Source organism: Octopus bimaculoides, chromosome 30 (genome assembly GCF_046866305.1).
Source record: "Octopus bimaculoides isolate indiv1 chromosome 30, ASM4686630v1, whole genome shotgun sequence".
NCBI classification, from domain to species: domain Eukaryota; kingdom Metazoa; phylum Mollusca; class Cephalopoda; order Octopoda; family Octopodidae; genus Octopus; species Octopus bimaculoides.
The window spans coordinates 16,555,404-16,573,437 of NC_142957.1; the positions used below are offsets into that span (position 1 = coordinate 16,555,404).

The 18,034-nt window shown below is 40.6% G+C and overlaps 2 protein-coding genes and 1 non-coding gene across 3 annotated transcripts in view; 1 reads left to right on the forward strand and 2 right to left on the reverse strand.

Moving 5' to 3' along the window:
- Positions 1-1,894: 1,894 nt before the first annotated feature.
- Positions 1,895-1,968, reverse strand: Trnan-guu (transfer RNA asparagine (anticodon GUU)). The gene has a single exon. It is a non-coding gene; the product is annotated as a tRNA-Asn (tRNA).
- A 1,114-nt stretch (positions 1,969-3,082) lies between these two features.
- Positions 3,083-7,132, forward strand: LOC106877774 (uncharacterized). The gene is made up of 2 exons (XM_014926782.3): positions 3,083-3,317; positions 4,218-7,132. The coding sequence occupies exon 2, from the start codon at positions 4,830-4,832 to the stop codon at positions 6,225-6,227; it is 1,398 nt and encodes a 465-aa protein (XP_014782268.1). The 5' UTR covers positions 3,083-3,317; positions 4,218-4,829; the 3' UTR covers positions 6,228-7,132.
- A 3,895-nt stretch (positions 7,133-11,027) lies between these two features.
- Positions 11,028-18,034, reverse strand: part of LOC149130239 (heme-binding protein 2-like) — an 8,086-nt gene continuing 1,079 nt past the window's right edge. The window contains exons 2-5 of the mRNA XM_089345978.1: positions 16,106-16,177; positions 14,558-14,687; positions 14,067-14,238; positions 11,028-12,843 (exon numbers count right to left, since the gene is read on the reverse strand). Coding sequence (XP_089202104.1) covers positions 12,579-12,843; positions 14,067-14,238; positions 14,558-14,687; positions 16,106-16,177 — 639 coding nt within the window. The 3' untranslated portion in view covers positions 11,028-12,578. The remainder of the gene's footprint in view (positions 12,844-14,066; positions 14,239-14,557; positions 14,688-16,105; positions 16,178-18,034) is intronic.

Genomic DNA, 18,034 nt, shown 5'->3' on the forward strand with positions numbered 1-18,034 from the left:
AAAAGTAACCGATAGAATAAGTACTAGGCTTACAAAGAATAAGTCCTGGGGGCGATCTTTCGATACTAGTCCACCACAACTTCCGGCCGTTGCGCGCACGCATACTGATTACATGATCGTATAGTGTGTTTGTTTTTAAAGACAACATTAAATAGAAACTCAAACCTTCTCCCCCTCAGATGCATACGGTTCTCAAACTTTAAACACATAAACACACTATACGATCATGTAATCAGTATAGGGAGGAGATACGCCACTGTGGAGGTGCGCTTCACAACGGAGGAGGAAGCAATAAAGCACTCCACAGAAGCAATAAGGACAGAGGAATGGGTGCTCTTGCCTTCGTACTGCGGCAAACGTGTGGCCAAGGTGCGAGTGAGTAAGGTGCCATCCGAACTGAAACTTTAAACACATCAACACACTATACGATCATGTAATCAGTATGCGTGCGCGCAACGATCGGAAGTTGTGGTGGACTAGCATCGAAAGATCGGCGAACCCCGTCGGAAAATAAAACAGAAATAAGTTGAAGAGTAATTAAAATACCTTGCAATCAGCCGATGTGACAGGTGAGCGGTATTCCGGAAGTAAAATGGTTACAGAGAAGTAAGTCGGAAGTAAAAGGACCGCAGTGAATGAAGTACCACACTCACACATATTAGTGTTAATATTTAAAATCGGCACACCAGCATCGGTCGTCAAGCGATGTTGGGGCGACACAGACACACAAACACATACATATATATATATATATATATATATAAATATATACGACGGGCTTCTTTCAGTTTCCGTCTACCAAATCCACTCACAAAGCTTTGGTCGGCCCGAGGCTATAGCAGAATACACTTGGCCAAGGTGCCACGCAGTGGGACTGAACCCGGAACCATGTGGTTAGTAAGCAAGCTACTTACCACAGCCACTCCTACGCCTATGAGAGTTTCTTCTAAACAAAGTAAATACTTTTTTTAAAACAAAGTAAATAAATTATACACTGTCTGTTTTTGGTAAAGAGTCCATTAAAAAATCTGTCTTTTAAAATCTACTGGTTGTTCAATGGTATCAGTACAGGATGGGACATTACAAGTAATTATCTTTTGCGAAACCCCTACCAAATTGATGGATTTTGGGCACATCGTAGAAATAGATGAATCTATGATGTGCAAGCGCAAATACAACGAAGGATGGGGCGCACCGAGACCACTCTTCTTGAATAGTACCAGAAAGTTTATCACCAAATAAAAATTATAAGGCATATATTGTTCACCAATTGCTGGTAAAATTTGACTGAAGTTCTTGTTGCCAACAGTCTAATTGGGCCAAATAAATTCTGTAAGATAGGAGTGAAATAAATTTCGACTCGTCCCACACTGACGACGAACTTTCTTTTTGGCGTGACCCCGCAGCCCTTCAATTCGTTGGGTTTACGTTTTCTAGATCATTCGGATGAACGAAGTTCCGCGAATAATCGATAGTGGAGTTGATATAAATTAAATAAAATTGTTTTCTTACCAAGAATAAGTCCTGGGGTCGATTTGCTCGACTAAAGGCGGTGCTCCAGCATGGCCAGTCAAAAAAAAAAAAGACTGAAAGAAGTAAAATAGTAAAATCCAATATTTATATACACTCACACACACACGTAGATCTTAATTTTCTTCCAACTTCTTGTTGTTGCTGTTGGTAGTGCAAGAAAGGAGGGGGAGGGGCCGATATGGCAACGTTTCGGAGCGATTCGGCAAAAAGGGAAACTATCAGAATTAAGTGCCAGGCTCGATGCACTCAGTTGACATATTCCCGGGAAAAAAAAAACATGGGGTGCTCCTGTATGACCGCAATCCAATGACTGTAACAAAAAAAAAAAACATAAAATAACGTGGGGAAAAAAAATTAAGCTCGTCCCTGGGTGGGCTCGAACCACCAACCTTTCGGTTAACAGCCGAACGCGCTAACCGATTGCGCCACAGAGACAGCTGCTGAATACGCCATGTTATTATGTATATATATATACAAGGCCCTGCTTTATTATATTTTCAATTATTAATAATGGAGACAACGTGGTAGTCTTTTCGCTTTTACTTATCTGATCCTCTTCGTCTACGGCGAAGAGCGTTCCAGTTGTGACCATTCCGTTAATATCTTTTTCAGATTTTCTTTCATATTAGATACTAAATTTCACGCACCGAACACACTTTGTACGGAAAAAACCGATATTTAGGACTCGTATCGAAAGGTCGCCTACAGTAGATTCCCCCCCGATAGATGGATATATGTTTAGCTACTATTCAAGAAGAGTGGACCCAGGTGCGCACACTCGCACACTCTAGTCGTGACTAGTCGATCCTACAACGACCATCTAGCGCGAATGCAAGTATGCGCAACACATGTAATCAAAATAAATAGTTTTTTTGTTGTTGTTGAATCTTCCCCACCTTACTCATAAAACGTCGTTTCACTTTCTTCCAGGATGTATTTTTGGTGTCGCATCTATTGCAGTAATCCCATTGTACGATGCACTCCAACGATCAGAATATATAGTCGTCCCTGGTTTAATAAATTTATCAATAAGTGGTAGAACAGTTTCAGAAGAACGGTCTAAAGACTAAAAACCCTAATTTAATCCTCTCTATCCCATCCTCCGTTCTATTTGCACATCATAGATTCATCTGTTTCTACGATGTGCCCCAAGTCCACCAATTTAATTGGGGTTACGCAGAAGATAATTACTTGTACTGATACCATTGAACAACAGTAGATTTTGAAAGACAGACTTTTTAATGGATTCTTTACCAAAAACAGACAGTGTATAATTTATTTACTTCGTTTAAAAAAAATTATTTACTTTGTTTAGAAAAAAAAGCCCTCGTACATGTTTTGCACATGACGCTCAGTCGCGCTAGGTAGTCGTAGGATCGACTAGTCACGACTCGCTAGCGCGCACCTGGGTTCAGTCTTCTTGAATTGTGGGTGGGGAGAGAGATGATAGAGATGTGGCCCTCCTAACACAGGAACTCCTCTAGGGATAATCGAGGACCCCCCCACACACACTGTCCGGGATTTTCCAGAAACCCTAGGAGCCAGTGCAATCTCAAATTCCTTCTCCGTCCGACTCACAGGCCTTACCATTTCCACACACTTCATCCACAAGGGAAGTAACTCCCATGTACATCCCCTCCGTCATCCTTCCGTCACGTCCCATTCATTCACTGCGATCCATTACTTCCTGTGTCCACGTATCCATTCATTCGCTGTATTTCATCTCAATTGTTTGTTTCCCGATCAAACTGCTCTTAACATCTTTCGTATTTACCCTTCTCAAGGTATTTTAATTATTAGCAACCTATTTCTTTTCTCTAGTTTAGTATGTGTCTTTTTAAACGTGATTCGTTCTGTGGTGTCTTTATTTGGCCGATCTTACGGTACAATACCTAGAAACGTCAAAATCAGACTCCAACATGCGTTTGTTTCTAGGTATTGTACCGAAAGATCACCCTATTTCCTTCTTCTCTTCCATTCATATTTACGCATGATGCCGATCGGATCAAAACCCCACATTTTCTAGATAAAAAAAAGCGGGGGTGGGGGGAATAGAAAAAGGAATTGGGACAGAAATACGATGAGTGTGGGTCTGGTTTGAAATGTAAAACCGAAGAGAAATAAACAAAATTCTTGTAAATTTTCAGATTAACACTCGCACGATTTTCACTAGGGTGTCAGGGTGGGAATTCCGTCCCTAACCCCTTGTATTTGTATTATATATATATATATATATAAATCGAAATCGTAATTGAACCATATTCGATGACTGGCACCTGTGCCAGTGGAGCACTAACAGCACCGTCTGAACGTGATCATTACCAGAGCAGCTGGCCTTAAGGGCATTGCAAAAAAGCCTGGTTGGAGGGCCCAACCCTTTAAGTTCTTTTATAGACCTTAGAAAAACTGAAGGGGTCCGCTGCAATGTGTGTGAATCTGAGAGAGGATTATTTTGAATAAAATCATAATTAACCGACCCCCCCCCCCCACGCCTCTATTTTCTTTTACCAAAAAACCAGGAACTTTTCAGCACCCCCTCAAATATTTGTAAAATCCAGGCTTTTGAATGAGTGAAATGATTGAAAGCTACTTGTGTGTGTGTGTGTGTGTGTGTGTGTGTGTGCATGTATGTATAACTTTTTAAGTATTCCTCTCAAGTATATACAATTTCTTTGTTATTTCAGAATACCAGATGGCATGGCGTTGAAGGATATTTTGACTTTGGATTTATCAACCATTTTATCTAAAATTTGGTAGAATTGCTGTGAAATATTTGTTTTGACTGAGACTAATTAATAAAGCTTCTCTACTTCACTGTCTGGAATATCATCATCATCATCATCATCATTTAACATCTGCTTTCCATGCTGGCATGGGTGGGACAGTTTGACCAGAGCTGACCAGGCAGAAGCCTACACCAGACTTCTGTGACTGTTTTGGTAGGATTTTTACAGCTGGATGCCCTTCCTAACACTGACCACCCAGCAGAGTGGACTTAGTAATTTTTACGTGGCCCAAGCATGGGCGAGGTCAGTTTGGGAATGGTTTTTACAGCTGGATGTCCTTCCAAACACCAATCGCTTTACAGTGTGGACTGGATGCCTTTTTAAGTAGCACCTGCACTGACAGGGTCTCCGAGTAACTTGCAAGAGGGTCAAATTTCCTCTTCTGACTCGTACTGTAACATTACAAAGGAATTTGCAGCATTTTTGAAATCCTGATTAAGATTGCAGTTGGTGGAGATATAACAGAAGAAAATGTTAAGGATTTAATATATGTAAACAAAAAGAAGAAAAATGTCTGTATATTGTGATGAGAGAGCAAACATGGAGTATGTTTTGCATGAGAATGAGTTTGCGTGTAAAACACAGTCAAATGAGATTGATTTTTCCGATGAGATGCCAAAGGATATAGAAAGGAAAGCATCATATTACTGTGATATTTGTAAAAGATTTCTTCATGAAAATAAAGTTAGCATTCACAAATGTATTTATACAAGAGAGAAGCCATATCACTGTGATGTCTGTGGTAAGTTATTCTCTCAGGCAAGTAGCTTAGCTATTCACAAACGCATTCACACTGGAGAGAAGCCATATCACTGTGATGTCTGTGGTAAATCATTCTCTCAAAAAAGCCCCTTATCTATTCACAAACGTATTCATACCGGAGAGAAGCCTTTTTGCTGCAACATCTGCGGTAAATCGTTCTCCCAGAATTATCATTTGACAACTCACAAACGCATTCATACGGGAGAGAAGCCACATCAGTGTGATATCTGCGCAAAGTCGTTCTCACAGCCGAACACTTTAGTCACTCATAAACTCGTTCATACAGGTGAGAAGCCACATAGGTGCAATATCTGTGGTAAATCGTTCTCACAGGTAAGTAAATTGAATATACACAGGCGTGTTCATACGGGAGAGCGGCCGTATCACTGTGACATCTGTGGTAAATCGTTTTCTCTAAATGCCGACTTAACAAGACACATACACACTCATACAGGTGAGAAGCCATCCCTTTGTAGTATTTGTGGTAAATCATTCTCTGGAACTAGCAACTTAACTGTACACAAGCGTATTCATACAGGTGAGAGACCGTATCATTGTAATGTCTGTGGTAAATCATTCTCAGATGGAAGTACATTAATAAAACACAGACACATTCATACAGGAATGAAGACCTATCAGTGTGATGTCTGTGGGAGATCCTTCTCTCTGAAGGACCATTTGACTAAACACAAACGCATTCATACAGGAGAGAAACCATATCACTGTGATATCTGTGGTGTTTCGTTCTCTCTAAACAACCACTTGATTACTCATAAACGTATTCATACAGGAGAGAAACCATATCACTGTGATATTTGTGGCAAATCATTCCACCAAAAAGGTCCCTTGACTACTCACAGGCGTATTCACACAGGAGAGAAGCCATATCACTGTGATATCTGTGGGAAGTCCTTCCACCAAAAGGGTCCCTTAACTACTCACAAACGAACTCATACAGGAGAGAAACCGTATCATTGTGACATCTGTGGTAAATCATTTTCCCAAAAACCTAACTTAACTGGACACAAACGCATTCACACAGGAGAGAAACCATATCACTGTGATATCTGTGGTGAGTCATTCACTCAAAGCGGACACTTAACTACACACAAACGTATTCATAAAGAGAGAATTCGATATAACTAATCATCATCATCATAGTCATCAATTAACGTCCACTTTCCCTGCTGGTATGGGTTAGACGGTTTGACTGGAACTGGCAAGCCAAAGAGCTGCACCAGGTTCCAGTTTGAAATGGTATGGTTTCTATGGCTGGATGCCCTTCTTAATGCCAACCAATCTTTATTATAATCTATTTTAAAACGGGGGCCACATTTTTCGTTAATGTTTTACGTAGTGTTTTTGGTACCGAAAGACTTTCAAACTTCGTATACTTATCTATTTTGTGTTATAGAACAGAAAAATATTTTTGTGTTCGAATTTATTTCATGTAAAAAATTGTCTTATTTTGATAATTTCAACCAATCACTGACAAGTATTCAGTTGTTTATATTTACTCCTTTGGCTGATTAAGCGATGTAAAGCGTATTTAATCTCCATACCTTCGTTTTATTTGCTTTTTTCATTTTAAATTTGCTTTAACCCTAATCCTAACCCTCACCCTAGGGTTAGGGTTAGGGTTAATTGTTTCAGAATCGTTTGTTTATGTAGTTGGCACTTAATGTATATCGGCTGAATGGACGTCAGTGATTGGTTGAAATTACAGAAATACGACAACTTTAACATGGAATAACTTAGGGATTTCTTTTTTTTTTAAGAAGACTAAGAGAAAAAGATGTTTTATATGACACATTCTACCAGTGTTCCAAGTTTCAAAGTGTTTCATTAATGAAAAATGTGGCCCCCGTTTTAAAAAAGATCCCTTTATTATGATTACTACGGATCGAACGTAGATGAGAACAGCACAGGACAAACAATTGCACAAAATGAATGAGATCATGCTTATTTACAATTTGATTTTGACTATTATGTACAATTTGATAATTAAAAATAAATGAGAACTTGTAATAAAATCGAGAACTTGAAACAGATTTGTCTTTCGCTCTTATTTTTAAAATAATACAGGAATTACATTCTCCAGCCGAGCAGCCCTATATGGCCAAGCAGATCACTTTTTATTTCTTCGATGGTTAATTTGGGCACCTAGCACCCACCTTTTTCATCACTTCCTTCCATCTTTGCTCATATGCTCTAGCTGACAGGGTCCTCTTTTCCAGCCCCATCTTGCTTTTCAGATGATATCTGAAGTAAGTCAGCAAACCGGGGTCGGATAGATAGGACCCTGTCACAAAACCTTCCATTCTTGTACTCCATATGCACTCTTTCAACACTGCTACCGTACACAGGAAACAAGCCCCACCTTCCTTCGAGAGTCCAGTTGGCGGTATCATCTTTATTACAGATCCAGCCGAGAGCTGTACTCGTCCCAGATGCGACGGATGACGCACGGACGAGGCCATTTTCCATCATTCCATGCTTTTCGTATGCAAGCCGGCGGGGCTCGCTCTGAGCACTCTAATTTTTTCACAGTGAACGTACCGGCCGCCTCGGACACTCGGTGAAGAGCACCCTCGGAGGAAACGTGCGGGCCGAAACGACCGGGAGGTGGACGCGCTACCGCAACGCGTGCGCATGACGACGCCTGCCTCGTTTGTTTCCCCGCAAACTGACAGCAGCGACGGCGACGCCGGAAAAGCGAACCGGACGGTGGGTGGGGGGGAAGCAGCCCACGGAGCGGTGATGCGCACAGAGCTCCGCGGCCCGATCGCGCAAGCACCGGCGAATAGGGTCGGGGAGTGCGAACGCCCCGAACGTGCTGGGGCACGTTTTCGAGACCTGAATTCCGACCACGAGCTTTTCAAACGCAACAATTTTAATATACGCTACCAGAGCTGGAAATTACCGCGGCTGCTGGCACCAGACTTGCCCTCCGGTCAATCTTCGTTAACGGATTTGAAGTGTACTCATGCCAATCGCGGGGCCTCGACAGAGTCCCCGCATCGTTATTTTTCGTCACTACCTCCCCGTGCCGGGAGTGGGCAATTAGCGTGTTCCACGTAAATCATCAAGCTCAAAAGCTTCTGACAATGGACAAAAGTGTGCTGGACCAGGGGTTTTCAAACTGTGGTCCCCGGACCACAGGGGCGTCCGTGGACAGCAAATACTTTTTATGGGCAATTTGATTTTATATATGTTTTTTTATCAGAATCTTTTAATTGACAATAAACCTATTTGTTAAATACTGTTAAATCAATAAATGTAAAAATGTTATTTTAAGCAAATATTTATGTATGAATTTCATAAGCGTTTATGAGAGGGGTCCCTAAGGTAAAGCCTGAAATATAAAGGGGTCGGCAAGTCAAAAAGTTTGAAAAGCCCTGGGCTGGCCAACAACAACAGTCAACCGCAGCAACTTTCTCTATTCTTTTCAACTTTTTCTTTGCAGGTTCGTTTCTTGGCTTCGTAAATTCCTTTGCAATAAACTTTGTATGGGGACGGTGGCAATGGGCGATTTTTTTGTTCTTGTGTCTGTGTGTTTGTCTTCTTTTTTGTTTGGGGAGAGGAATCAGGTGTATTTTGTTTTTGCCTCTTATTTGACACTACTGTGAACTCCATATGTGCGGGTTCGCTTCTCTCCGCTGTACTTGTCTCTTGGTTTATTTTTTCTTCTGTAATTCCTTTTTGTGTTTCTTCTTGCTGTTTCTTGTTTTTTTTTTTTTTGTTTTTTTTTTCCTCCTCAATTCTTTTTTTCCCTTCCTTCTCGGCGTTTGCCCTTTTCGTTTCTTCGTTTGCTTTCGAAGAAGGAGCGTCACTCGCGTTGCTGTTAGCCTTCTTTTTTGGAACAGCCAGAACGGACGTGACCCTTTTGTCCACATTTGAAAAAAACATCTGGGTCGGCGTCCTTCTACCGCCACGCGAATGGTGTGCCCTTCCCCCACAAACACTTTCGCGGACACCGTCCTCTCCTTGTACGACCATTCCAATCATCTTCCCCCTTCCAGTTGATTGTCTCCTTCTTTTTCATACTCAGTATTTTTAATTTTTGCTCGGCATCGAAGAATACCGCTGCTGGCACCTGCATTACATCATACCCGGCCGGTATGTCTTCTACTGTAATTCTCGCCATTCTGCGTCCCATGTAAGGGGGTAGCAGCATGATGGTTTCAGTTTTTAAGGTTTGAGTTGAAACCTCCTTTACTACGTCAGCCGAGTCGAAATGTACTTCAACAGTTGCACTTCTTGTGCCTCGGCTAACGTAGCGAACTTTCGGCCAAATTGGAGACAAACATCTCCCCACGATGTCTGTCTTGACTTCCGATATCCTTTTTTCTTTTATGTTGTATACTTTATATGGAAGCGCAATGGCCCAGTGGTTAGGGCAGCGGACTCGCGGTCATAGGATCGCGGTTTATGAGTGTTTATTGAGCAAAAACACGTAAAGCTCCACGAGGCTCCGGCAGGGGGTGGTAGCAAACCCTGCTGTACTCTTTCACCACGTATATTCGTACCTGCATACACACACACACACACACACGCAGACATAATATATATATACTAATGCATCTATTTGTTTTCTACAACACCTGTCTTCGTCTCCCTATATATATATATATATATATATATATATATATATATATATATATATATAAGATAAATTCAGATAAATTCCTCTATTTACATAATGTCGAGGTATCTTTCTTTTGTTGTCCATCCTATCAATATATATATATATATATATATATATATATATATACACACACACACACACACACATATATATATATATATATGGGTGTGTATGTATATGTAAATATATATATATATATGTGTATGTTTATGTATGTATATATGCACAGTGAGAGAGAGAGAAATTTATACATATACATACATTTATACATATATGTATGCATATATATTTATATATACGTACATAAACACACACACACACACATATATATGTATACATACATACATAAATATATATACATATATATATATACATATATATATATATATATATATATATACACATACATATATATGTATATATGTATATATATGTATATATATATATATTTATATAAATAATGTATATATGCATACATATGTATGTATGCGTGTGTGTTTTGAGTGGGGGGTGGTGTTTCATCCTCCTCCTCCTCCTCCCGTTCACAACGTCTCCTTTGTTCTTCTCTTCCCTCAAAACATTCCTTACAAGCGCTGCTAATTTACTGTACAAAAATCCGTACTATTACTCATGTGTCAATGTTCTTTCGCGCTATCCTCTGTTACTCCGTCTATGGTTGTCTGTCGCAGTTAAGAAGCTTGCTTTGCAGCCGCATGTTGTCGGGTTCGGTCTCACTACGCGCCGCCTTGGGCAAGTAAGTATTTTCTGCTATAGACCCGACCCAGACCGTCCAATGCGTTGTGAGCGGACTTGTAAGATGGAGACTGCGTAGAAGCCCGTTGTGTTTATTTATTTGTATTACATATTTCAGTCATAATTTCGATAGAAAGTACACTCTAAGATTTTTTTGAGCAGTAATATTTATTGTAATCATCGGTTATGGCTGGTCAGGAAGTTACCAGTGGTTTGCATCCATTATTAGGCCAGCAGGCCTGACAGGTCATTTATGATGCTAAGTTACGTGTGAAACCTACGGTAATATCCTGACTGGCCATAACCATCGACTACATTACAGGGTTTAGAAAAACTGAAGGACTGTTGCAATAAGTGTGTGAATCTGAGAGGGGAATATGCTAAATAAAATCCTAATTAACGGATCCTCCTGTATTTTCCTTTATACAAACCTAAAGACTTTTCAACACCCCCCCTAATATATATATATATATATATATATATATATATATATATATATATATATATATATATATATATATATATCTCAAAACAGAAGACTGGAAAAAATTTGGTTTATTTTTAATTGCACGTTACACATATTTCATTACTGGATAGGAGTTACAAAAGTATACATGTAGAGGAAAGCATATATAGAATAACCTATTCGTAATTTTTCAAAAATTCAAAAATAATATTGGAACATGCGGATGTGATTTTTGAGGACACAGCTTGGATTATAATTCTTTCTAGACATATATATATATATATATATATATATATATTAATCAATGAAATTCCAACTAGAACTTTCATGTGTTACGCAATCATCAGGTTTATGTGCTGACAGTCGTATTCTATAATTGACAACGTTCATTTCAATATACTAGTATATTATTAGTTTATTTCAATATTGTAAAATTGTAAAAAATTGAAAACAATAAAACGTGAAAATCGGAGTTAGAATATCATTGATTAATAATATCCCTCTATACACATTCATACAAACTCATATATATATATATGTATGTGTATGTGTGTATGTGTGAGTGTATGTGTGTATGTGTGAGTGTATGTGTGTATGTATATGTATATATAGAGGGAGAGAGATAGGGAAAGAGAGAAGGAGAGAGAGAGTGGTACAGTGGGGATTAAGATATGAGATGTTAACCACGAAGTGGCCTTGACAGAAACAAATGGCTAAACTCATAAAAAAAGTGTTCCAGCATGAGCAAAAATATATCCCCTCATTTCTCCCTCTGTCTCTTTCTACTGTCTCTCCTCTTCTTCTCCTCCCACTCATCATTTCTCAAAATTTCTTCCATAGTTAGAGAGTATATACTAATATATATATATAGAATTTTCAGGATCTAATAGAATCAAAGTATTTTAATAAGAAAGGCACCAAGGTAGAATCGGGGACAGCATACCTATTTAATCCCTCAACTGGTATCGAGATGAATGTCAATACACACCATATAGTATTTGAGTGAAAAATCCTAAATGTTAAATTTTACCCTAAATTTACTCGAAAAAATGATTTTTTTTTTACATTCATCAAGCATAGGAGTGGCTGTGTGGTAAGTAGCTTGCTTACCGACCACATGGCTCCGGGTTCAGTCCCACTGCGTGGCACCTTGGGCAAGTGTCTTCTACTATAGCCTCGGGCCGACCAAAGCCTTGTGAGTGGATTTGGTAAACAGAAACTGAAAGAAGCACGTCGTATACATGTATATATATGTATATGTATGTGTGTGTGTATATGTTTGTGTGTCAGTGTTTGTCCCCCCCCCCCCTAACATCGCTTGACAACCGATGCTGGTGTCTTTACGTCCCCGTAACTTAGCGGTTTGGCAAAAGAGACCGATAGAATAAGTACTAGGCTTACAAAGAATATGTCCAGGGGGTCGATTTGCTCGACTAAAATGGCGGTGGTCTAGCATGGCCGCAGTCAAATGACTGAAACAAGTAAAAGAAAGTAAAAAGAGTAATAAAAAAAGCACTTCTGAAACAGCTGTAGTGAACCGCAGCCCAATTGTGCTATTATATATATATATACACTCACACACACACACACACACACGCATATATATATATATATGTTTAAATTTTTTTGTCTATTTTTCTTCAGCTTGTTTCACTTCTTCCTCTTGTTGTTGTTGTTGTTGTTCGGGTTGCTGCTGTTGTTGTGCTTGGTCGTGGTGGTTTTCGTGGTGTTTGACTGGCAGCCACACCTCGTTGTGCCGATTGAACAACTTGAAAGGGCTGTTGTATCCAGCGATGTAGTAATGGGAACTATCGTAAGAATCCTTGGGCACAGCGTTCTTCAGAATCTCAGCATTCTCTTTCCAGTTCCTATCCTTAGCAAAACCAGAAAAACATCTGAAAATAATTATTAAATATGAATTATAAAATATATTCACACACACACACACACACACACACACACATACACACACACACACGAGTCGTATAGCAAGCTAGAAACGATGTTTCTTGTGGCTGAAACAACAGAAACATTGTAACTGTTGTTGTTGTTGTCGTTGTTGTCGTTGTTGTTGTTGTCGTTGTTGTTGTTGTCGTTGTTGTTGTTGTCGTTGTTGTTGTTGGCACTCCGTCGCTTACGACGACGAGGGTTCCAGTTGATCCGATCAACGGAACAGCCTGCTCGTGAAATTAACGTGCAAGTGGCTGAGCACTCCACAGACATGTGTACCCTTAACGTAGTTCTCGGGGGATATTCAGCGTGACACAGAGTGTGACAAGGCTGACCCTTTGAATTACAGGCACAACAGAAACAGGAAGAAAGAGTGAGAGAAAGTTGTGGTGAAAGAATACAGCAGGGTTCGCCACTATCCCCTGCCGGAGCCTCGTGGAGCTTTTAGGTGTTTTTCGCTCAATAAACACTCACAACGCCCGGTCTGGGAATCAAAACCGCGATCCTATGATCGCGAGTCCGTTGCCCTAACCACTGGGCCATTGCGCCTCCACGGCCAGCAACTAAGCACATTTTATCTGCTGCTACAACTACATCAAGAACAAAAACATTTTCTTGTTCGTAGTAACGGCAACATTAACTTTTTTTGTGTACGAAACGAATAAATTGCTGTTTATTCTTTTAGTCATTTGACTGTGGCCATGCTGGAACGCCGCCTCAAAGGGTTTTTTTTTTTCAGTCGAAGAAATCGACCCCAGGACTTTCCCACTCTTTTACTTGTTTCAGTCATTTAACTGCGGCCATGCTGGAGCACCAACTTATAGTCGAGCGAATCGACCCCGAGACTTATTCTTTGGAAGCCTAGTACTTATTCTATCGGTCTCTCTTTCGCCGATCCGCTATGTTACGGGGATATAATCACACCAACATCGGTTGCCAAGCGATGGTGAAGAGACAAACACAGATAGACACGCATAAACACATATATACGTATACGACGGGGCTTTTTTTTCAGTTTCCATCTACCAAATCCACTCACAAGGCTTTTGATGGGCCAAGGCTATAGTAGAAGACACTTTCCCAAGGTGCCATGCAGTGGGACTGAACCCGGAACCATGTGGTTGTGAAGCAAGCTTCTTGTTAAGAAACATAAAATTATGGCACCGACCTGACGTAAACTTTGAATGGTTCCTCTTCGGCCAAGAAGACATCATCAGCGGTTGGTTTTGGGTTCTGGTCTGTTTCTAAGAAGAATCTCATCGTCATGTTCCAGGGACCGGCATCCCCTGACTCGTTGTCAATTTTCGTTGTCACGGGGACAGTCATTTTGATTGCTTTGTCTAATTAAAATGAAACGAGAACAAAAGAAAATAAAAATATATATATATTGAAAAACATAACGTGATGATGGTTGTGGTGGGAGTGATGGCGGCGGCGGGTGGCGGATGGTGGTGGTGGTGGTGGTGGCAGTTGTAATGTTGGTGATGCTGTTTGAGGTGGTAGTGGTGGTTTTTTTTTTGATGATGATGATGATGAGAATGATGCCAAATCGCCAGCATCCGAGCATCCACATCCATTCATCTCATTCTGGGACAAGTTTACAATTAGAGTTCGCATCAGCGTTAAGGACAAGGAACACGTACTTCAATATGTACTTACTCTCAGAGTTCTTTCCTCGGATGTACTTGAACAGGCTGAAGAACATGCTGCTGTTGGAATGGGTGATTTGCGGCATCTCTTTCTTAATGGCTACCCATCTCGTTGTTTCATACTCTCTCAGTTCGTAATCCTGCAATAATTAAGTAGTGATGGTCATATCTACTGTTAGTGGACATATCAGTGTTGGTGTTGTTGTTGTCAATGATTGTGATATTTGTGAAGGCGATGGTAGTGGTGGTGGTGTGCAGTGGTGGTGGTGTGCAGTGGTGGTGGTGTGCAGTGGTGGTGGTGTGCAGTGGTGGTGGTGTGCAGTGGTGGTGGTGTGCAGTGGTGGTGGTGTGCAGTGGTGGTGGTGTGCAGTGGTGGTGGTGTGCAATGGTGGTGGTGTGCAGTGCTGGTTGTGTGCAGTGGTGGTGGAGTGCAGTGCTGGTGGTGTGCAGTGCTGGTTGTGTGCAGTGCTGGTGGTGTGCAGTGGTGGTGGTGTGCAGTGGTGGTGGTGTGCAATGGTGGTGGTGTGCAGTGGTGGTGGAGTGCAGTGGTGGTGGTGTGCAGTGGTGGTTGTGTTCAGTGGTGGTTGTGTTCAGTGGTGGTTGTGTTCAGTGGTGGTGGTGTGCAGTGGTGGTGGTGTGCAGTGGTGGTGGAACAAAAGCCCTGTTATTGTTGTTGGTGGGTGTGATTGTAGCGGTGTTGGATGTAGTAGCAGTGGTAGATGTGATAGTGGTGATGGTTGCGGTGGTTCTGGTGGTGAAGATAATCATAGTGGTGTTGGCGATGCTAGCGCCAATACTATTGGTATTAGTGTCGTCGTTGATGGTGGTGGCCATGGAGGTAGTGGTGTTGGCTGTAGTAGTGGTGGTGGCTGTGATTGTGGCGGTGGTTGAGATAATTATAGTTGTGTTGGTTGTGGCAGTTGGCTGTAGTGGTTGTGGTGGTAGTTGTGTTGGAGGTGGTAGCGGCAACAGTGCTGTTGTTGTTGCTGTTGGTGGTGGTGGTGGTGATGGTTCTGGTTGCGATTGTAGTGGAGGTGGTTGTAGAGGTGGTGGTTGTGGTGGTGGAGGGCATCGTGATGGAGGTCGTGGAGGTGGAATTCGTGATGGTGGAGGTTGTGGTGGTGGAGGAGGTTGCGATGGTCGAGGTCGTGGTGGTGGAGGTTTGTATGTATGTATGATTGTATGTGTGTATGTATGTGTGTGTGTCTGTGTGTGTATGTATACATGTACGTGTGTGTATGTGTGTGCATATATATATATGTGTGTGCATGTATGTATATATATATATATATGTGTGTGTATATATATATATATATATATGCATATATGTGTGTGTATTGGCGTGGCTGTATGATAGGAGGCTTTCTTCCCAACCCCATGGTTCTGGGTTCAGTCCCACTGCATGGCATCTTGGGCAAGTGTCTTCTACTATAGCCTCAGGCCGACCAAAGCCTTGTGAGTGGATTTGGTAGACGGAAACTGAAAGAAGTATATAGGTGCGAAGGGAGTGCAATGTGGGGGTGAGGTGCTAGTTTGTATCTCTCGTCATTATACTTACATCAGTCTTGGAGAGAACCTTGAATTTGGGGTTACCATAACCCTGACAAAAATCCGGGGATTTGTAAGGTCCCTGTCAAAAGAAAGAAAAGATGAAGAATTATAAATATGATCCTTTGAAATAATATTTGACATTTAGAATTAAGATTTATTTTCATTTTCTTTTTGGATCGGCGCAGACGTGGGCTGTGATGATGATGATGGATTCAAATACTGCTCAGGCAAGTGAACTGGCAGATTCGTTTGGCGTGCCGGGTAAAATATGCTTAGCGGCATTTCGTCCGTCTCTACGTTCTGAGTTCGAATTCCACCGAGATCGATTCTGCCTTTCAGGGGTTAATAAAATAATTAACTGTTGAACACTGGTGGTGGGGGTCAATCTAATTGATTTTTATACACTGCTCCAAAATTGCTGCCAAACTTTGAAACCTTTATTATTATTATTATTATTATTATTATTATTATTATTATTGTTCAGTAGTTTTATTTTTATAACGTGCTTTCACTTCACTACCGAGCGCAGCTCTGTGTGCCTTGGGTATGTGCTGTGGTTTGCTGTGGTGCTTTTATGTTTACTGTATTGAAAGTGTTTTGCGTAGAATGTGTGCAGTACCCAGTAGTGCAATTTTCTGTATGTTACATATATTTGTAAGTCCTGGTATTATTGTTATTATTATTATTATTATTATTATTATTATTATTATTATTATTATCATTATTATTATTATTATCATTATTATCTTCATCATTATCATCATCATTAGACTCGGACAATATATTTAAGATTAATAGGTTATTCTTCGAATTTGCGGACCAAGGGAAATAACTCTCATCTAAGGGAGGTAAACTTTCAATGTGCTGCAGCTTTTAATTTCTACCATATTTTAAATAACGATGTCTTAGAAGAAAAGATGTGATGGTCACGCTTGGAAAACTATTGATTTTATCTGTCTGTCTGTCTGTCTGTCTGTCTGTCTGTCTGTCTGTCTATCTATCTATCTATCTAATTATTACAAATAAAAGGGTAAAGGAATATTAATTTATTAATGTGGTGAAGCAACTGTTGCTGATCCCTTAATTATGTTTATCTATCTATCTATCTATCTGTCTGTCTGTCTGTCTGGTTGGCTGGCTAGCTGGCTGTGTAAGTGTGCGTGTAACTTTCTGTGTGTTTGTCCAACTACGAGCAAAGAAATAGTGGATTCCCCCTGCGAAATCGGAAGCTGTAATTATTGCCAAAGGCGGTCCCAGCCCTTATTAAAATAAATTTGTTTGAAATTTCAAGGTGTTTCCATTATTTTGACCAACCCCTGCATATACGACGGGCCTCTTTCAGTTTCCGTCTACCAAATCCACTCTCAAGGCTTTGGTGGGCCCGAGGCTATAGCAGAAGACACTTGCCCAAGGTGCCACGCAATAGGACTGAACTCGGAACCATGTGGTTGGTAAGCAAGCTACTTTTATTCACATAGTTTGCCACGATTGAGAATTTAAAATCACTTCTTTAACTTTCTAAGACATCTCAACGCTTCTAAAGGCAAACTTTGTTTGTTTGTTTACGTTCATTGTAATTTGAAAATAATGATTTCATTTATTTCTCACAAGGGTGAAGGAGGAGGAAACAACACAGAGACAGACAGAAAGTGTATGTGTGTGTGTGTGGGGGGGGGGGTACATATAATAATGAAATGATAAAAAAAAACGTATACACAGAATACATTGGGACATATGAATGGCATACAAATGTAAAAAAAAAAAAAAGATGGGGAGGATGAGATGATAGAGATGTGGCCCTCTCGATACAGGAACGCCTCTAGGGATAATCGAGGAACCGCACTGTCAAGGATTTCCCCGAAACCCTAGCAGTAAGTGCCCACTCTAATTCCTTCTCTCCGAAACGTATAATGAATAATGCAATTATAAAATGCTG